Source organism: Triturus cristatus, chromosome 6 (assembly GCF_964204655.1).
Source record: "Triturus cristatus chromosome 6, aTriCri1.1, whole genome shotgun sequence".
NCBI classification, from domain to species: domain Eukaryota; kingdom Metazoa; phylum Chordata; class Amphibia; order Caudata; family Salamandridae; genus Triturus; species Triturus cristatus.
In genome coordinates this window covers 1890710296-1890732939 of record NC_140589.1, presented here as the reverse complement: position 1 = coordinate 1890732939, position 22644 = coordinate 1890710296, and the positions used below count along the sequence as shown (strand labels likewise).

General features: G+C 45.1%; 1 protein-coding gene across 5 annotated transcripts in view; it reads left to right on the top strand.

Annotated features, from left to right (window-relative positions):
• The window catches only part of LOC146822320 (zinc finger protein 135-like), a 127896-nt gene that overhangs the window by 80143 nt on the left and 25109 nt on the right, over nt 1–22644 (top strand). For all 5 annotated transcript variants that reach the window (XM_085613405.1, XM_085613406.1, XM_085613402.1 and 2 more), the window contains one exon: nt 15459–15575. In XM_085613405.1, the coding sequence (XP_085469531.1) occupies nt 15459–15575 (117 nt within the window). The remainder of the gene's footprint in view (nt 1–15458; nt 15576–22644) is intronic.

Here is a 22644-nt window from a genome sequence, read left to right as displayed (position 1 = left end):
TTCCGGATCTATTGGGACGCTGAAAAAGGCGTTCTTGAGATCAATTACAGTAAAAAATGTTGCTTCGGAATCAATAGCTGTCAGTAATGAAGAGATGTCTGGAACTACGGGGTATTGTGGTACAATACATTTATTTAATTCGCGCAGATCAATAACCAATCGATATACTGGGGGAGCCTTTGGATCAGTTCGTTTAAGAATCGGAATTATCGGTGAATTACATACATTGGAGTCGGTCTCCACAACCACTCCTTGGCCAATAAGCTCGTCAATGATTTGCAGTAAAGCCATTACAGCATCTGGGGGTAACTTGTATTGTCGCATTCGTGGTAGTACCACTCCTGCCTTTAGTGTGACTCGATATGGTGTAATGTTCATGCAACCAACATCTGTAGGGCCTTGTGCCCATAAATGTGTGGGTAAAGTCTGCAGTCGGGAATCCATGTCTCGAGACACATAGTGACCTTTGAAATCACGTAAAAACAATCTTACTCCTTCCGGAGAACAACATATTATAGCTCCTAGAGCTTTCAGTGTTTTTATACCTAACAAGTTTTCTGGACATGATTTAGTAAGTAATACATCTGTAGTTCTGGTCAAGGGTCCTATCGTAAGTGGAAGAGGCTGTGATACTTCATTAACAATAGGTTTTCCTGAAAAACCAAGGGAAATATTTTGTGAGCCTGAGAGGGGTGCCCCTGGAACTTCACTACGTTTTATAGTTGTTCGACTTGCCCCTGTATCTAGTAAAAATTTTCTATCTTGGCCTAATAATTCACTATGTACATAAGGTCCTTCTTGGTCTACAGGGACCTCGATAAGGGGTAAATCAACTTCCCTCTCTAGGCTGGTTCATGCATATCGTTGATAATCAGGATAGTCATACTGTGCGGTCTGGTACAGCTGTCGTGTCGTGGTTTGTGTGGCAGCAGCAGGCAACGCTGGTGCGGCTGGCACAAACTGTATAGACTGTTGTGGAGCTGGCATGGCCTGTGCATGCTGCGGTGCTCCTTGTTCATTCTGATCCTGTCTAGGTGGCCGTGGTCTTTCTTTTGTAATACCTGTGGCGATATTACGCTTCAGGACTGGGCAATCGTGTATGTAATGTCCTGGCTGTTTACAATAGTTGCATGTCCCTTTTATAGGTCCTGCTGAATCACCGGAATGTGTCGTACCCTTTTTATGACCTTCAGCTGGAACTGTCTGGGAGACTAGCATTTTCATTTTCGTGTCTTTCATGCGTCTTTGTTCATGTTCTTGTTCCTCTCTAATTCTATTGTAATGGTACTGTAACATTTGTAACATTTGTGATGGGGTATTACCTTGCCAGGTACTCTCGAATTTTAATACTCTATTCTTCACTTGGGGCAAGGAATTTTCAACTAATTTTGTCACAAACAGATGTGGGTATGACTCGCTACTTGCTTTTATACCACTATTTATACCAAAACATTTTTCGAATCGGGCATAGAAATCACTAGTGTCTTCATCTTGCTTTTGTTTACAGGCTGAGATTGCACCCCAGTCTTCCTTTTTCGTGGTTAATAAACGTGGCAGTACCTGTACTAGTAAACCTGGCAGTGCTTTAGTTTTGTCCCCAAGCCCCGAACCTGGACCTCGGGCCTTTTCTTCATTTTCTAATGCTGTCCAATCTATCTTTTGGTCTCCTACCTCCCACTCTTTTTCCTTGAGTTTTTCATAAATGCCAGCAGGCATTAATACCTTTAATATTGTCATAATGTCGGGATAGGTATACTCTCCCATGAGTAACATATCTTTAATTTCTCGGTGGAAACCCGCTGGGTCTTTGTCATGACTGGGTACCACTTTCTTCATTTCTAACAATTCTATTTTAGATATGGGCGTATATACATATACACGTTTAAACTGATTGTCCTCGCCCTTTATTGGGTGTACTTCTCGTAAGGGATTCTGTCTGTCCATGTAATACATCGGTCTTTCCTTGATGGGCAATGAAACATGTTCTGGAGTTACAAAAAGAATGTACTGTTTTCTAGATTCTAGTATTTCCTTAATTAACTTAGTACCTGAACCTTTCCATCTATTCGTGAGTAATTCAGTCAATATATCAGGTAAGGGACCAGGATCTGAATGTTGGCCTTTATATAGTATAAGGAGTTGTTGAATCATATAAATTCCAGCTAAACGCTGTTCATCTGGGGTGAGGTTCAAAAATGTGTGTGCTACTGTATTATCATCATACTTTCCGGGACTGTCAATCCAATGAACGGCTGACCTGGCTAATTCTTGTTCATCCATAGAATCAAGAAAATGATAACCCCTTCGTTCTCGCAGTAATTTGTCAGCGGCTTGGAACGAATGCTCGGGGGACCTCATATTTATTATAGGTGCTTGGAAATCCCTGTTATTATCTGGACATATCGGACGTATTGGGTCAGTAAAGTATCTAGTATTATTACAAGATCTTCCTCTACCTACATAGGCTATGGTTTCGGACTGTCCTGTGGACAGTCCTGATCCTTCCTCCTCCTCATTTTGTTCAAACTGGTCTACCGCTAATCTCTCTTCGTGTAGGCGTTCTATTTCTTTACGGATCTTTCTGCACATGGCTATTATACATTTTTGCCTGTCATGTCTCCCTTCTGATATATTCTGGCTCCATCTATTAAGAGTTTCCATTGTTTCCAGGTCTACCCCCGGTCGGTCTTCATTTCTGATCACACAATTTATGAGGAAACGTAACAGTTCCCCCTGTATCTCCACTTTCTGGTATTCCATAGCTCTGTTAATACTTTCAGAATCTCGCCCTGTTTGGACAAAATGATATATATTATCTAGATGCATAGTCATTCCTGGTAACTTCCCTAAATACACCGCGGCTCGTCTGATACGTAATGATGCCAGGATCATTTCGTCCTCTTTGCCGGGCACAGGGTCATATCTACAATCTATAAAAAGTTCCTTAAGCGTGCGCGAATTTATGAGTTTGGGGGTACGTGGATGTGCTGACTCTTGAAAGGTAAGTTTATTTATTCTGGGTGGCGTAGAAAAAATATTGGTAGCACCCCCAGTAGCCCCGTCTGGAGTATCGGGCGTGAAAGGATTCGTAGAACGCGATACAGCAACTATAGGTGTGGACACAGCTATAGAAGTAGCTGTAGGAGCAGATGTGGAAACGGACGTGCTTGCCGGAACTTGTGTCAGGATTTGATGCTGTAAGGATATAGATACAGGATCTTGGCGTTGAACCTCCCCGGCCGACGGTCTGTGTGGGGCGGGGTTAGCATACTCGGGAGCTGCGTCATCTAAATATGAGGAAAGAAAAACATCTTCTGCGGTTCTAGGATGCCCCTTAGGATGTACTTCTATTGGAAATAATGGGGGTGGCAAGTCCTTTGGTATCCCCGTAGTAGCCTTAGGTAATCCTTCGGCCAGAAGGGGATACATACCCTTCATAAGGGCATGTCTTTGTCTGTCTACTTGTTCTGATTTTACTCGTGTACCTTCTTCAATTAATAGATTTTCTCGAACTTCATTTGAATTCTCTTTACTCTTCTCTTCCTGTCTACGTGCTTTTTCTGTACGTCTATACAATTCTTTACGCCATAATTCAATGGCGTCTTTCTGTGATTGTCTAGCTTTCTTTTTCCATAATTCTTCCTCTACTTTCACGATGAACTCTGCATCCCAGGTCCCAGCTGCGGGCCACCTCTGGCTTTCTTGTAATTCCTTAGTGTAGTCTACCCATAGATCAAGAAATAATATAGCGTCTAGGCCGTGTTTATGATACATGAAGTACCCTGGAGTGTCCCTAGGAGGAATAGGAACAGCTTCTTCGAGTACCCCTTTTCTAGTTGTGATCTGTCTTAGTTTCGAAAAGAGCGGCATATTGAGAACTGGTCTGATACTTGATCTTGAACAAACTTAATACAATAAAACACAATAATGAACAATCATTCATACCACAATATGCAGGACATATCAATACATTTAACATTTAACATTTAAATGAGCAACGATGATGATGACGATGATCTAAGAAAACTTAATCACTAAACATAATTACTCGGCATTTAACTGAATTATTCTGAATTTATATACTTGATATACTAGATATACTGCTAAACAGTACAGATACACTGCTGGAACAGTGCAGACCGGATTTGTGTACCCAAACCCGTCTGGACCGGCACAACTTATGTGCACGCCAGAACGCCTCCCCAGTAATGGTACTCACCGGGTAGCTCGGAACGGAAGGCCTCGGAACGGAACTGAACTGAACTGGAGCGGACTGGACTCGACAAGACTTGACTCGACAACTTCGGACACTTCAGGACATCGGAAACCTGGTGGGCCTCTGTATACCTCGGATCTTGCTCTCTCAGCTAGGCTCTGGTCGGGATACTTCGCACTTCTCACCGCCTCGTCTGGGTGTTGATCGCAGCCTCAGTCGCCCCCGCTTGACCGGAGGGAGATACAGGAAATCCTGCTGGTACGCGTTGTTGTCCGTCCAGCTGTGGCAGGAGACCGGGCCTGCAATGCACCGCCGGCGCGTGAGATGAGAAAGTGTCCCTGTTCGGGCGCCATTTATGTGGTAAATAATTTAATTACCGGGACTTAATTTGATACAGAACATAATAAAAATAGCTCAATAAATAAGAGGCAGAATCCGTGGTATTAGAGGTTCGGAATGGGCTTTATTCCAATGGACGATTCGGAATCGTGGTCTCCAGGTTCCATCACCACGGAGGTTCAGGAAGTGAAGTACATACATTATTGATAATTAATCATTTTTATACAATAGGCATTACAGTGGAGCAAATGCGAGAGGCGTAACAATTGATAAGGAAGATAACATTATTCATGCGTAATGAAAATGGGCGTGATTGGGCGTAACAAAGGAACGTCATCAGGCATGATGTCATAATGGGGTGGTTCCATGAAAGAATTTCGTAATGTCAGCAGAAATACTTGGCAGAGATGCGCGCGCAGCAGCATGACGTGTGATTGACGTGCAGCTAGGGGGTGAAGGGGACTTGACATTTAGCTCTACATGTGGCGACAGATGTCTGGGGGGTCAAGTCAACCTAATCCCAAATCATATCTAACATCCTATGTTTAAAGAACTATGTTATCCAAAAGAGAGGCCTTCTTGGAGTAGAATCTTATTCTATACTGACTATACTGACTGTTAGTGCGTGTACAAGCGTCTAAGTGTCTACACTAGATGCGAGGGCAGGAATCTTCCATAGTAACAGGACTATGAATTACTTGTATAAAGACAGGGAAGCCGGGCCTTTGCTCAATAGCCGGCAGAATGTTTACTTAAGCTACTAGACAGGAATGCATTGGGCAGGGAGCGGAACAGATAATTTCCGAAGGTGAAATACAGTTCTTGGCAGGCAGCAAACTGATGTCAGGCATCGTGAGCCGCGCAGAGGATGAGACAAAGTTCATGGTCACAGATGCAGGCTCGGACTGGAGCTTCAGAGACAGAAAGCAAGAAAAGCTTGATGACAGAATCAGGGCCTACTTGCCTGGACTGTAAAATGGCATAAGTGAACCATATAAAGGCGGTGGCCTTTCATACTTAGGAATGGAATATCCGGCCCATTCATGGCGGATCAACAGAGGACATGTTAACGGTGGACGCACATGTATTTGCGTCTTCATAACTGGAACTGGAGGGAACATACATGTACTTGTAACATGCACATAGAACCGTTGGGGTCCAAGATAGGGGACATAACTGACCAGAAAAATCCATATTTCCACACTATCATGAAGTGGCCTAAGTAGTTCAATTAGTTTATCATAAATAACTTCTGCAGATATTACATGTGACGCATTTTTAGGGGCTAAATCTTTAATTGTGTTAGCTGGCGCCCCCCGTGTAGGGTATCTCTTATCTTTCTTTACCTTAGAGTTCCCTTGGCCATTTATTTTCTTTTTCTGTGCAGTCGTTTTTGGCAGAGAGGGTGAGGGGACATTAGGGGAGGCAATCAATACAATGGGTGTGTTAGAAATATAAGAAATACGAGAGTGCTCGTCTACAGTATCATTCACGTCCTCAGCATCAACAGACCCATCTCTTATGATTGGGGGAAATTCAGAGGTAGTTAATCTTTCTACATTAGCCAAAATTAATTCGTCGCTAGACATATCACCGAGAATTGTACTAAACCCTGTGGACAGACGTCTCTCCGTGCGATTGATCTCTTCTGATAAAGCACTGACAGGTTTAACTAAATATGTATCTATGGTATTACATGTTTTGTCCATCAGGGGTTTATTCGCCCGTCTTCTTGCCATTTTACAGCGAAGCCAATACTCTGTCCTTCACTCTGAGTTCAAGAAAAATGTCAATAACAGAGTTTATACACTTTAGGCAATTTAACCAAGTCAGTACCTTTTGGCAGTGTTACGATGGCATGACCAATTTCATGCAGGCATCAGAGGGGTGGCCCAGCCCAGCCTTTTCTGGCCTTTGACGGCCTAAGACGGTCCCGCCCTTGTCCCGGGCTCCTCCAGGCGTGTCCCGCGCGCGTCCCGCGGGACGAGGATCCAAGCAGACCTTTATGCGCCTCCTGGCGCTGGCAGATGACGTTCGTGGCGTCCTTGCAGCAATCAGGGATGATGGGATTTGTGGTCCCGGTATGGCGGAGCCAAGCTTGGCCAATAGAAACGTCAGAGCAAAGCCCGGCCCGGAATTCTGCTGAAGGCTGAAAGCAGGAAGCAGCTGCAGATACACCAGGGAGGCTTGGCGGAGAGAGTCCCGGCCAAGCAGAATGGCGGAGCAGAGCCCGGCCAGCAGTTCCGCCCCAGCAAGGTAGATGATTCACAGGGGACTCAGCCCCAAGCAGACCTTTATGCGCCTCCTGGCGCTGGCAGATGACGTTCGCGGCGTCCTCGCGGCAATCAGGGATGATGGGATTTGTGGTCCCGGTATGGCGGAGCCAAGCTCGGCCAATAGAAACGGCAGAGCAAAGCCCGGCCCGGAATTCTGCTGAAGGCTGAAAGCAGGAAGCAGCTGCAGATACACCAGGGAGGCTTGGCGGAGAGAGTCCCGGCCAAGCAGAATGGCGGAGCAGAGCCCGGCCAGCAGTTCCGCCCCAGCAAGGTAGATGATTCACAGGGGACTCAGCCCCAAGCAGACCTTTATGCGCCTCCTGGCGCTGGCAGATGACGTTCGCGGCGTCCTCGCGGCAATCAGGGATGATGGGATTTGTGGTCTCGGTATGGGTAGATGATTCACCTGAATCATTTTAAACCTTTACCCACACACAACCATACAAGGCTGTTACCACATTTTAATCAAAGCATATGGAGACACCTCCAATAATCTGCACTCAGTGTAGAATAGGCAACGAACAGGCAAATTGCCTTTGAAACAAAAAATTATTGTCTATGCTCCTGTCACAGAGATAACAGACCATTACAACTTGCTCATAGCAACTCCTTTCTAACAACAAACACATACTTAGGTTCTGATTTAGATCTCGGCAGTCTTAGCGCCGTCTCGCCACAACAATCCTAAGTACTCCATCAAGCCCATGACTGTTCCCCCACAGTATTTAGATGTTGTGACAATAGACAGGAAACCGCTGCATCTGCGGTCTTCTCTGCTGGCTAGCAGTACTCCGTCGCCATAAGGCCGGCTGGATTGTGCCATGCTAATTTAGATGTTTCCATTGTACAGGCGGTGTCCTGGCGGCGGGACCCTGACATGGTAGTACAGTGGTGGCGTGGAGACAGGTAAATACTACATATGTACATCTCAATACACATATATGTTGTGTATATGTCAATATGTACATGGAGGAAATGTGAACTGGCCATTGTATATACATTTAGCATTGCACACCAATAACGTATACACACCATTGACTTACATGCACCCTCACCCCGAAAACCTACTTTAGAATCCAGCAACAGCGGGGTGGCTGAGAGTCGTGGTTAAGTAGCAGCAGCACAGCGAGGACCTGGACAATGGCGATGAAGACAGAATCGGTGGTGTTACCCTGAAAAAAGGTGAGCTTTCACCTCATTTTTTTCCATTCCACCAACCTGAGCTAGGAGGTTTTCATGCCACAGTTGCCTCGACGGAAAGGCACTTTGTAATCTGAACAGTGGGAATCGCAGTGGGACTCCCTCCAATAGGCGCTTTAGCCTCTGATGCGATTGATGCGGGAGAGAGTTCTTGGCGGATTTGGCAGGACAGCAGCGGCCTTTCTTCCAATGCCCAGCCAATATCTAAGTCGGGCAGGCTGACCACCATGGTGGCAGGGAGGAAGACCGCCAAAAAAGTGAAGGCTGGGCCAGTCCCGCCTAGATCTAAACCAGAGCCTAAACCCCCACTGGATTATTTTAAAGACACTTGGGGTGGCAGACTGCACCTCTCTGGATGCAGGTACCAACCCAAATTCCAAATACAACAGTGGAATGTCTGACCGCATCATGGCTCACAAAGTCAAAACTAACAACGCAGTAGAAGGATGGCAGAAAGCATTCCGATCCACACGAGGCAGAACCCAACCTACACTCTTTAAATAGATAGAAGCATTACAAAACGAGCAGAGCTACCAGCAACTTTGGATGAAACAATCAGTAACCCAAATTAAACTTAAAGTTAGCAAACCAACCAATAAAATGTACGATATGCTGCAATGTAGAGTAACATTTTATTAACACAGGAGTACACTATTTAGAATCAATGGGCTAAACCATATTATAGAATAAATAATAACCTACAGAAGAGCCAGTAAATCAAAAGCATAATCCAAAGTAGCATAACAAAAAAAGAAATTGATAAATAATGTACATATTTTTTCCATCTGCCAAAGCCTACATTTCAAATAAGACTTAATAAAAATATTATGCATATTAATTATATTAAAAATGTTAACCTCACCTGCCACAAACCTCAAATCACAAAAATAAATTTTAGAAATTAATTAAAACACATAAAATTTACATCATTCATAAAATATATCCCCCCCAGAACCAGGAACTTAAATATAACTTACTGTTCTGTAGCTCCTCCTCTGTATCAATGAACTTAAAATGTGCAACCCACCAAAAATGCAAGAATACATTTCAAAACGACAAAATAAAAGGCAAAAATGAAACTAGTCCAAGAAGCAGTCCAAAGTCTTCAGGAATCATGAAAATGTGTTGTAAAAAAATAAATGCTCCTGGAAACCTGAAAAGAGAAAGAAAATCAAAGTAAACAATATTGGTTTACTGGAAACCAAAACTGATTCCTTAAAAAAAAAACTGCTTTTAAAAACGCAATATCCAAACAGCCATAGGACATCTTGGTAATTGAAAACCTGTAAAGTAGAAGACTGTAAACCCCCCCCCTCCCCCCCACACACACACACGCACAAAATCAGTAACCTCAAGCTTATATATATATCACACTTAATCAACACAACGCACATAGCTAACATAAGATGATGTTATGATACATTACTAACAAACTCTACCTAAACCTAGCCCAAAACATTAGCGAACAAAACTACAAAACGTACGACTATATCTACCAAAATAACACTAGGACTACAATGTGCAGTTCTCCTTAGATACCCTCCTACCCTCAAAACCCTTAAAAATGTCTTACCTGTTCTGACGAACAGCAGCACCTTCCCTCGACTTACTCCCAGGACAATAGACTCAAAATGAGCCAAATTGACTACAAAATGTAAACAATAAAAACAATGGCTGCTAAATCAAATTTAGAAAAAAGATTATCTCCCAATTGAAAACAAAGGCAATTCAATGTATAACTTAAAAGATGATTAAAAGATGTTTAAAAAATGTATAAATAATGTAAAGCATGTAAATGAAAAATATATTTGAAACAACTATCATTGGGTGTTTCTGGGGAAGTATGGGGAGAGAGAGAGAGAGAGAGCGAGAGACAGACAGTTACCAATAGTAACATCAGAAGCCAATGGACACAGAAATAGAAGTGGAGTTCCAAAACACCTCAACCTTGTTTGGGATCTAGTCTTAGAGCAAAAAGGAGATATGAACCCATGGCCATAACCCTCAACCTATAATGAGGGCAGGTAGAGCAGTATATATACATACAAGATACATAATGTGGACAGTAGCAAAATCATTGTCACACCAGCTTAGCTGTCCCAAAGGGTGGAATTATCCTCACCTCTGTGTCCTTAAAATAATCTAAAATTCTAGTTGCATATGCTACAAAATGTTCTATGATTATGCATACTGGTTCAAAGCTGACATACAACAACAGACGAAGAATGCACAAAAGGCTTATAATAAAAAGTCTTAAACACAGATTCAGATGAGCAGTCAGCTGCACAGAAAATATCTGCCAATCTGGAACCCAGCACAAACGCTTTGGAGGCCGTAGCCCCTTGAGCGGAATGAGCCCCATAAACAGACACATCAATGCCGGCCTGTGCCATGATCAGACAGACCCAACGTGCCAACATTGTGGATGATACCAGTTTAAAAGGTTTCTGAAGTGCCAACAACAGAGGGCCAAGCGAAGCAGTCCTACAAGCCAAAGTGTGTTCCTCGTATACCTTCAAACATTTAATAGCACACAACTTGGCATTATGAGGAAAGGTAGGGTAATCAATAGCTTGGGACATAGTCTTTGTTCTTTTTATTTTTTAAATACACCATCAGGTGAAAACAACCTACCTGCTAAATCGAGAGCTATGACACCAGACACACTTTGACAAGAAACCAAACTGAGAAGCATGGTCAGTTATGATGAAATTAGTTTTATGGTCAAATCTTAATTATCTGACCAGGAATTCAAAAGGGACACAACGCTATTCACATGCAATAATTGAGAATATCTAGATTTGGAAGGGTTGGCTATCCTTATCTCCAGTCTACCATTTCATGATGGACTTCTGTGCAATGGAATTTTGTTACTACGCTTTATTTTGTATATTGAATTGATCACTTTTGATTGTACCTGGCTTACACTCTTGTGAGTACTTTCTAAAAGTGACATTTTCAAACACACAATTTAAAAACTATCTATCTAAAAAGATGTGTTATTAAATTCTGGGTTCAGATGCCTAAACTCCATTTCTCTATCTTGTCCCAATGGAAAGTTGTACTTGTAAGATGTTACAAAGGAACTCCCATGTTAGCTTATGGGACAGATAGCCTTTCAATTGTGAAAAATGAAATTGGCATTATTTCACCATCAGTACATGTCACACACACCAGGACATGTCTTACCTTTCACATACACTGCACCCTGCCCATAGGGATACCTTGGACCTACCTGAGCGGTGCCTTACATGTAAGAAAAGGGAAGGTTAGGGCCTGGCAAGTAGGTGTACAGACTGCGGTGGCAGGTCTGAGACACCTTTGAAAGGCTGCCTGTGTGAGTGGCACATTCAGTGCTGCAGGCCCTCTAACAGCATTTGATTTACATTGATTTACAGGCCCTGGGCACACACTGTGCACTGTACTAGGGCTTTAGTAGTCAATCAAACGAGCCAAACATGGAAACGAAAATCCATAAACACAATTTACAGAGGAGGACTTGCACTTTAACACTGGACAGCAGTGCGAAAATGCGCAGAGGCACTAAACCAGCAAAAAGAAGTCCAACATACCATTAAAAACAGAAAGTCACAATTGGACGATAGACGGACTAGCGGATAGATCCCCCCTAGACCGGATTCAGCACGTAGTTCCCCTCTGCGTGACTTCGTGGAAGCCCTGGGATTGGTGGATGTCTGGCGTTGGGCGCATATCAGGGACACACATTTCACATTTCAGTCGGGGGTCCACGGTAGTCAATGTTTACACATGCACAGCATATCCACGAGTTTTCGGACTCCCGATGTCTGTCACGGGGGATCTCAGACCATTCCCCTGTGTTTACAACCCTGGGTATGCGACACCCACAGCAGCCAGGCCCAATAAGGATTCCACCCTGGGCACTAAAGGTCCCTCACATTAAAGACACGTTGAGGACGGATACGAAACACTATTTTGCAGAAAACACTGACTCGGTCACATCAGCGATAACACTTTGGGGGGCATATGGTGCGGTCATTAAGGGCAGGGCATTGTCAGTGATTGCTGGCTATAGGGCCGAACGCCGCAGAAGAGTACTGGAGTTGGAAACAGACATTCTTCAACTTGAAGGGGTGAACTCCCGAGATCCGAAGGCGGATACTCAACACTCACTAAATATAAAACGGCAAGATTATAAACAGCTACTGCTGGAGGACGCAGGTGGGAGACTGTTGGCCAGCCGACATCGCATTTATGAACAGGGGGAACGTACAGGAAAGTTATTAGAATGGTTAGAACGGAGAGAGCAGGCGGCACGATGGGTACGCGCACTCAAGGGGGCGGATGATACCCAGATTACTGACCCGCGGGTGATCGCTGAAACGTTCGCTCGGCACTATAAAACAATATACGAGGCCCCAGACGCCTCCCAGGCGGCGTGGGCGGCAGACCTTCTAGCAACTATTGAGGTGAAGGGGTTATCTGAGCAGGACGGCTTGCCACTGGAGGTGGAGCTGACCGCTGAGGAAGTACATAAGGCCATACAAGATGTTCGATCTGGAAAAGCGGCGGGCCCCAATGGTCTTCCCGATTGAGTTAATTAAGCCTATGGCCTCCATGCTAGCACCTCACCTTCTCAACCTGTACAACGAAAGCTGCGAGCGCGCCCTTCTGCCGGACAACATACGAGAGGCGGCGATAGTGGTAATCCATAAGCCCGGCAAGCCAGCGGACGAGTGTCAGTCGTATAGACCTATCTCTCTGATCGCAATCGAGGCAAAGATATTGGCCAAGTTACTGGCGAATCGACTGCTCCCCTACCTACCAGATTTGATCCACCCGGACCAATCTGGATTCATGCCGGGACGTAATACAGCGCGTAACTTGCGCAGGGTTAACGGGGTCATAGGACGAGCGCAGACCTTGGAGGAGGAGGCGGTGCTACTGGCACTCGACGCACAAATGGCGTTTGACACCGTGGCATGGGAGTACCTGTTTGCAGTCCTAGACCGAATGGGCTTCAGCCCTAAATTCAAGGGATGGGTCCGGTTGCTATATTCACAACCCAGGGCCCATGTCGTGGTAAATAACTATCGCTCGACCTCCTGCCCCCTCAGCCGAGGCACAAGACAGGGCTGCCCACTGTCGCCTCTGCTGTTCGCTCTAGTTCTCAAGCCATTGGCGGTGTGGATAAGGGGGGACCCAGGGATTAGAGGCATGAGATGGATGGAAGACCACGAGGACCGAATATCGTTATATGCTGATGATATTTTACTATATCTTGCCTCTCCAGCTCGTTCATTGCGACGGGTACTCCATATATTTGATATTTTTGGGGCACACTCTGGGTATCAAATCAACTGGACTAAATCCCAGATGTATTCCCCATGGGGAGACCCTCCTCAAAGCCCCCGAGGATACGACATTCCGGTGGCTGGCCAGGGTTTTCTTTACTTGGGGATATTTATCACCACCAATACCACGTTGTTTTTCGAGAAGAATCTCCAGGGGGCGTTACGGCGGTTTCGAACGGATGTAGTATATTGGAAATCTCTTCCACTAACATTGCTGGGCCGGGCGTCCTTATACAAGATGCTGGCCCTGCCGTGCTTCCTCTATGCGTTACAAAATACACCCAATCCAATCCCAAACTCCTATTTTTCACAGATTGAGACGGTATTGAGAGATTTACTGTGGGACAATAAACCGCCCCGCATACCTATGACAAAGTTAACAATGGGATGGTATGATGGGGGCAATGGATTGCCGGACCTGCATCTTTATTACCAGGCCACGCAACTGACGGCCATTAACAGCTGGGTGTTCGAGAGGCATGATGATCCGAGCTTCCGCACAGACCATTGGTTAATGGGGAAAGGTGACTATAATAGAGCTCTTTACACCAATAATAAGAAATTGGGACTGACTGGTTTCCAGGGCCTACATCATCTCTTTGTCCTTTGGCTAGGCCTGACATTGTGAAGGTTTCATTTGTTTCCGCCACCACCTGACTTTTGAACCATGGGCCAAAGAAATCCTGTTTGGATCTCTTCTTCCTCACCATGCCAGAGTTGTCCATTTGCACGTCCTCCAGTCCCAACAGCCGACTCCCTCAGGTCCTTTCTCCTACTGTGCTTCGTCAGCTGAGTGGGTCAGAGTTTCATCAATCCCACTGACCCTGGTTAAGCCGATATCTCTGAATCTTCAGTGGGCTTTCACATGATTTCCACAGGTGGTGTATAGCTCACTCACAGCTGGTGCCAGGGAAGCTTTCCGCCTGTCATCTTATTTCTGTTGCCACTCTGGAAGCTTTCAGAATTCATATCAAGCCCTCTAGGCTCCCTCCCTTGTAAGTGATTACTTTATAAGTCGGGAATTCCCACACAAGCCTTGAACTGGTAGGGAAATGGAAGAATGAAATGGCCTTGAGTTAATTACTTACTACGGAATTAGACATGCAATGGGCAGCCTGTTTGAAGGCTTCTCTAGTCAACATGGTAGAATCAGCTATGCGTGTGTTGGGTGGAACAAGGTGGATCTCTACGCTCTTTAAATGCTAGAGGAGGAACTAAAGTGACTAACAAAGCTAAGTGGCAGCTACAACTGAGGGATGCAATACTGGATGTAGACTGGAAATATATATGTTGTTAGACGAAACAGATCCCCCATAGTCAGAAAGTGCTTGAACACAAAGTATACTACACTAATCCAAGAAACTATAAAACAGTCTATCTGGTGTGTACAGATGCTGCAGTGGATGCACTCGGTCGCCGTCAGGCCTTTGGGGTGGGAGTGCCCACTGATAATCCGGGTTTGGCGGGATGTTTGTTAGCAGCTGACGTGAATGTCCGGGTCAAAGTGCCGAGGGATCCACTAGTACTGGTTGCAGGACTTACAGCATTAACTGGTGCATCCTTAAACGATTCCTGGGGCCACCTTGCTGCACTCTTAACAGCAGATTGCATTCACTTGTTTTAATAACTATATACCAGTAGTGAAAATATAGCTGCATGACTTGGTAAGGTACAGTGATGTGGAGGTAGCATACAGTGTGACTACTCTACAGCAGTCTAGTTCATGGGACGTTTGGGTGTCTCTTCTGGCATACCTGGAAGAGAGTACAGACTCATGCAGATAGGAAGATTTAGCTGAATTGCATGGGGGGAGTGCTTGGGAGTTCAGTTGAAGTGGTTTTTGGTTAGAAGTAATGCATGACTTCTATATGTATGCTCATGCCGTGCCTCAGACATGTTAGAAATTCATATGAAACTGTCTGCCTTTCAAGTGGTTCTCACTAGCAACACCCTGACTATAACCAGATTAGGTATAAGTGAGTAGTCCACTCCAGCATTCCAGTTAAAATGACCCACATTCCAATTAAGTTACCTGGCCACTTCAGATGTGTCTCCTGAAAGGTTCATTGTTGTTTTTTTCTTTTGCAACGACAGGCACTGCTCTTAAACCAAGCATCTCTGTAAGAGCTCGGAATGTGTGTGACCCTCTCAGCCAGGATCGGGAGCAGCCAGAGGAAGAAGGAATCCAGGGCACTAATAACATCTCCCTGAGTGAGTATGTTTATCGGATGCTGGTTTACCGTGGACCTGTTGAATTTCTTTAATTTTATAGGCAGTGCTGTCAGCAAAATTTAACATCAACTAAAAAAAACTTTAAAACGGGCTTTGAGACCCCCCACCCCATTTCTTACCATCGGTTGGCTTCCACATCACTCTTGTTTCATCGCTTCCTCCAGGAGCTTCTGGTGTCGGTCCCTGCCATGGAGCATGGACATAGTACAGCTTCCTCCCTGCAGCCCGTGTCCTTCCACTGGCCTTGTGCTCCTGCAGTTTCTTTTTTTTTATTTTATTTTTGTTCAAATATTTTTATCGTTATTTAAAAGAGATAACACATTGATAAATTAATACAAGGGAGCAAAGATCAAAAACAGATTTCATCGCAGCAATTAATGAGCTGGGGGAGAAAAAGCATTAACATATCCCATTAAAACGAGGGAAATCCACGATATAAATAGAGATGACAAATGTGATATGTTATAATATTGAACAGATAGTATTATAAAACCCAGGGATACAGGATAAATAAAAATACCATCATAAAAACATGTGGAATTTATACACCAGTCGAATTGCTGATAAAAAAAAAAGAGCAGCGAATGAAAGAGAAAAACAGAAAGAAAAAGAAAAGACAGAAAAAGTAAAGGAGAGAAGAGAAAGAAGAAAGGAGAAGAAAGAGAGAGGTGGGAACATCAGCTTCGATTGTAAAAACAACTTAAGGAGTAGAATTTATTGAGCTATTAATCCCAGAGAGGCCAAATTTATATACGTATCCAGTGAATGCCATACATTACTAGAAATAGCAGGGAAATGATGTTTCTCTTCAACAAAAGTATGAGCACTACGAAGATAAGATACCCATGCCCACCAAGAATGATAAGATAGGAGATGAAAAGATTTCCATTCTGTTAAGATAACTTTAACAGCAATGGAAATAAGTAAATCCAGTAACTGCATATCCGTCTGGTCAAGGGGTAAAGGAGAAGTTGAAGCCCAAGGGCCCAATAATATCGAAGGCAAAGAAAGCGCCAACAATATATTAAAGATGAGTTATAAATGTTTCAGCAATAAATCCCAATAAGATTGTAATAAACTGCATTCAAAAAACATATGTTGATAAGTACCTGGTTGCAAATTACAATTCCAACAAAGATCACTATCCCTTAATTTCAATCTATGTAGAAGAACAGGGGTCCAATGAAGGAGATTTAAAGTAAAGAATTTAGATTGAATAAGAGAAGGGGCAATTTTATTATGTAGGGATAATTTCCCAATGATTTGCCAGGTCTCTTGCGAGATATGTTTAACAACGTCAGGTTCAAAATGATGAGACCATTTATCATAGGTAATTGTGGACTGTGAAGGAAGTGGAGCAGAAAGAAATGTATATATTCGCGAAGCAATATGGCCTGAACGATACCACATAGAAAGAAATGAGATTGTAGTTGAATCAGTGGGAAAGGATACTTTAAACAAAGCAACCTTCAACTTCAGGAATGGATAAAAATCCATATTAGAGAGATTAAATTTCGTGGCCAGAAAAGAGAAAGGGAGCGGGTCATTATTGGAGTCATAAAGGTCCTTGACCAAACTAATACCACGGGCAGCCCAAGAGGAAACTGTAGTAGGATCAATCTCGATGGGAATTTTAGGATTGAACCATAAAGAAGACCATCGTGATTTATGGATAGGTGTAGCTATCTTTTTGTCTATATATTTTAATGCATTAATTGTGTCAAAAATAATGCGCTGGGAATGACCAAGAACGAATTTAGAAGCAGTAATTAAAGAAGAGGTAGAAAGAGGTGAACACAAGTTATGTTATGTTAAATCCTTTTATAACGCGCATAAGCTACTCCAAAGAGTGTCCCAGCTCGGAGCCGAGAGGAAATTCAACATAGGGCCAACCACTACGAAAACAGGTGAGTTTTTAATAGTTTCTTAAATTGGAGCGGGTCTTGAGTGTTACGCAAGAAAAATGGAAGAGCATTCCAAACCTGAGAGGCTCTAACAGCAAGAGAGCAACCACCCAATCTGGAGCGGGAGAAGCGAGGCACTGTCGCCAGCAAAAGGGCCGAAGAACGCAATAGTCTAGGCGGGACATAAAAGGAGAACCGTTTCTGTAGATGGGTCCATGATCATAAAGTGCCCGGTGAGCAATTACCAATGATTTAAATTTGATCCTCTCCGTCACGGGCAACCAGTGCAGGGCGCGGAGATGAACAAGCACACTGCTCCTCCTAGCGATTCCCAGAAGCAGCCTGGCGGCCGCAATCTGGATCACCTATCAAGTCTCCCTCAATATACATCCACGGGGGTCTATGTTGAGAGTCTGGCAGTAACCAAAGAATACCCTGCGAGGCAAAGAATGCAGTTTGATATAACTTCCAATCCGGCAAATTACAGCCACCCAAAACAGAGGACTTCCTAAGGTAGTTATAAGCGATTCTAGCACGCTTACCACTCTACAGAAATTTGGATGTAATTAAATCAATCTCATAAAAGAAGGAAGAAGACACCATCACAGGTAACATAGAAGATAAGAAATGTATATTTGGTGTTATCATCATTTTAAGAGTTTGAATTCTTCCCCACCAGGAGATGAATTTAGGGGAAATGAGGACAAAAGATCTTTAATCTTAGTTACAATATGAGATTCATTGTAAGAAAGAGTATCTGAAATGTCTTTACAAAACCAAATTCCTAAATATTTGATACAAGTCGATTGCCATTTAAATCCTGCGTCACCCATATGGGAGGGAAAACAGAATGAATTAAGGGGAAACATTTCCGTTTTCTCTTTGTTCAGAGAATAACCAGAAACAAGCTAAAATTCATTCATGGTATTAGAAATAACAGGAATCACTGTAGCAATATCTTCTGAAAAGATAAGGACCTCATACGCATAAGCGTACGTTTTAAGTGTACATGAACCAAATTGAAATCCTTTGATACCTTGGTGCAGGTTAAGTAAACAAAGAAGTGGGTCAATGGATAGTAAAAAAAGAAGAGGTGATAAAGGGCACCGTTGCCTAGTGCCCTGATGAAGATTAAAAAAGGAGGATGTAGCCCCATTAGCACGAATATTGTCTTTTGGCTGTGCATAAAGAAACATTACCATATTAATAATAAAAGAGTCCCCAAGATTATGGGATTGTAAGACTGCTTGTAAAAAAGGCCAAGAGACTTTGTCAAAAGCCTTCTCGGCGTCAGCGCGATCGCCGCCGAAGGCAATGATGGAAATTTGGCTTTCTCTAAAATATGACAAAAAGTTGGAATATTATCTCTTGCCAATCTCCCTTTACCAAAACCAGTTTGAGAAGCATGGATAAGACCAGGGATATGACCTTCTAAACGTTTGGCCAGAATTTTGGCAAAAATCGTAGCTTCTATCTTCAATAAAGAAATTGGACGATAATTTTTAGGATCAGAATGATCCTTGCCCTCTTTCGGGATTACAACAATAGTAGCATTAGCCGCGGAGCAAGAAACTTTTCCTGAAAGAACAAAAGTTATCAAAAACAGTCTTGAGATATTCAATGAAAGTGGAAGAAAATGGTTCGAGGCATGTGGGCTGCTGAATTCATATCTGTGCATTGATCGCCGCCTAGTGTTGGGTCCGAATGTTTGCACGTTGTTGTCCTGGAAGAGTCTTCGAAGTATCCTGAGATAGGTGACTCCTCCCCTGGACCACAGTGCGCATGGGCATCCTCTCCATCCTCAGATTGTTTTTTTCCGCCATTGGGTTCGGATGTGCTTATCTTGACTCAAGTTAAGGAAAACTTTTTTTCAGGCCAAAAGGCCTTTAGTTCGCGTCGGTACTGTTCCCGATCGGTATCGACAGTTACTTGTTAGTTTACTGACTTAACAAAACCAACTTTTTCGCATCTTATCTGACCATCGACCCCACATCGACGATGGAATCGAGGACACCATTCAAGCGGTGTCCTGTTTGCAATGCGAAATATCCCCATGTCGACGTCCACCCGGTGTGCAACAAATGCCTTTCACCGGATCACGACGAATCCACATGTATGGCCTGTGCCCGATTCCGATCCAAAAAGACTCTCCGGAATCGACGAGCAGCGAGACTTGAAGCGCAGCAAGCGGCACCGGCCCCAACCAACATCTTCAGCGCCGAGGACGAAGATGTGGAAGGCGTGGAGAACCTACCCTCCAGCCCCGCTTCCGAACACGATTCCGGATCGGAAGACATCGAAGAACAACTCTTTCACAGAGATGAAGCCGACACCGAGGTAGGAGACTACGATGAGGCCTTAGGGGCCGAAGAAAGTAGCTCCGGTGACGAGCAAGGCCTACCCGTACAGACGGAGGATATCCCAGTGCGTCAGTCTATGGCTCCGGTCGAGGGATCGCCTTCGGGCCTTACCCAAGACCTATCCCGCAGTTCTTCGGCCCCGCCCTCGGGCCCGGCCTCGGACATTCAGCGACAGCCATTAGTACCCAAAACGACTGGTTTCCCTTCCTCAAAACCGAAACCAAAAGTCATGTCGGTTCCACAGAAACCGAAACTAAAAGTGACACTGGTCGGATCGAAGCCCACTACACCTTCGACGCCAGCCAAACCCGTCGGCACCGACCGCACCAAACGGGACTTCGGCGCCGAACTCGCAGCAGCCGACGTCGGCGCCGACACACGGAAAAAGGCCATCGGTACCGCCAAACCGCCTCGGCACCCGGCACCGAATCCATCGGCTCCAGCCACGAAGGTCAAAATGGCCGCTGCGTCGCACACCGCTTCGAAAGCAGCACCTAAGGCCCAATCATCTACGCCGTCGACGGCTACTACCTCTCCTCGACTCGATGACCCCGTGGCCCCGAAGAAGTCCACGCCTGCCTCTACAGAACCGCTCGGCGCCAAAGAACCGTCGGCGTTCCAGGTGCGACAAGTTGCAGCGTCCTTGCAACGCATCAAAGAAAAGGCTGCCCTCCAGGACACGTTAGGCTCCGAGCCGAAAAAAGCTCAGAAAGCTTCTCCAGCACCACCCCATATCACTTTTGGCCTGCCGCCATCCACGGCGCCCAAAATGTTTGAAATAAGAACACGTGTCACCCAAACTAGGATCACACCTGCCGAACGCTCTCCTAAGGAGACGTCACCGTCCCACATCATCGATGCCGACACCGGCAGAATTATGCTCCACAAGCGGAGAATATCTTCCGAACACACTTTGGACTCCTACCGGATCCCGCTAAAGAAAAAGCTGCCAGCGGATTCGGAACCAGTTCTTTACGAACGTCTCCATACCTCTTACCCAGATCCACAGTCCTTCTCTCCGACACACTCCGAAACCGACGTTTTGGAGGACTATATGGGTGACGACGTCCCCTACCCCAGAGAGATGGACCCTGAAGGCCAACAGGACCCTGACCAGGCTTGGGATGACCCTGTGGACACGGGTGCACCTATGGATACACAGGACACGCAGCTATATGGCGCAAAAACGTCTCCCACAGAGGACACTGCCGCATTCAACGCCCTAATTGAACGTGCTGCGGCCAATCATGGTGTGCAACTCCACTCTGACACAATCGAGGACGATTTTCTAATGGATACTTTCGCATCCTCAGAAAGGAATATCAAAACTCTACCCATGTTGAAAGGTGTCCTCAAACCAGCAAAGGACATTTTCAAAGAACCCACCAGGGCAAGAGTAATAAACCCCAGGATCGACAAAAAATATACATCGGCGCCTGGGGACCCTACGTACATTAGAGGCCAGTTGCCTCTGAACTCCATCGTAGTCGCTAATGCTCGCAAACGGGCGCACTCGCAGACAACTGGGGATGCTCCTCCCCCGGACAAAGAGTCCAAGGTGCTAGAGACCTCCGGCAAACGGGTTGCAGCCCAGGCAGCTAACATATGGCGTATTGCCAATACCCAGGCGCTCCTAGCTCGCTACGATCGCGCACACTATGACACATTAGAAACCCTACTCCAACATCTCCCTGACCAATACAAAGAGGGAGCAGAGATCCTCATCAGGGAGGGACAACTCCTCACAAACGCATCCATTAAGTGTGCACTGGATGCCGCAGATACAGCTACCAGAGCAATAAACACCAGCGTCCTGTTACGACGACACGCCTGGATACGAATCTCCGGATTCAAACCTGAGTTTCAAAATAACATTCTCAATCAACCGGTCAACCCCAACTACTTATTCGGACCAGAGGTTGACACCACCCTAGAAAAAATAAAAAAGGACACGGACACTGCAAAGTCCATGGGGGCTCTCCAAACGCAGACCTTTCGGAGTGGCTCCTTTCGTCGCCCCGGAAATAGAGGAGCAGGTAGAGGACAGGGGTCACAGCAAACCTACAACAAGGGCAACACACAAAGTACCTACGATAAAAACACCAGGGGTGGATATCGTGGCTCCAGCACAAAGGGCAGAGGACGCGGATACGGCAATACCAGGTCCTCCCCCAAGAACAAACAGTGACGCCCTCTCCCTTCCTCCCGACCACATAACACCTGTCGGGGGGAGGCTACAAAGGTTCCTGTCCACGTGGAACTCCATCACCACGGACAGGTGGGTCAAAGATATTATCAAACACGGTTACTGCCTAGAATTAACCTCCACTCCACCCACAATACCGCCAAAACACCGTCCTATGTCCTCAGAGCACTTAGCGCTATTACAGCAGGAAGTGCTAAGTATGCTGAAAAAAGGCGCAATAGAGGTCGTACCCGTCCACGAGCAAGGTACGGGGGTGTACTCCCTGTACTTCTTAATACCAAAAAAGGACGGGTCACTCAGACCTATACTAGACCTGACACCCCTCAACCGCTACATTCTCTCAGAGCATTTCCACATGCTCACCCTACAACAAGTCCTCCCGCTGCTCAAACAGGGAGACTTCCTAGCCACGCTAGACCTCAAAGATGCGTATTTCCACATACCCATACACCCGTCACACAGAAAATATCTCCGGTTCACCATTCAGGGGCAGCACTATCAATTCAAAGTCCTCCCCTTCGGAGTGACAACAGCACCCACAGTTTTCACAAAGTGCCTAGCTACCGTGGCTGCACATC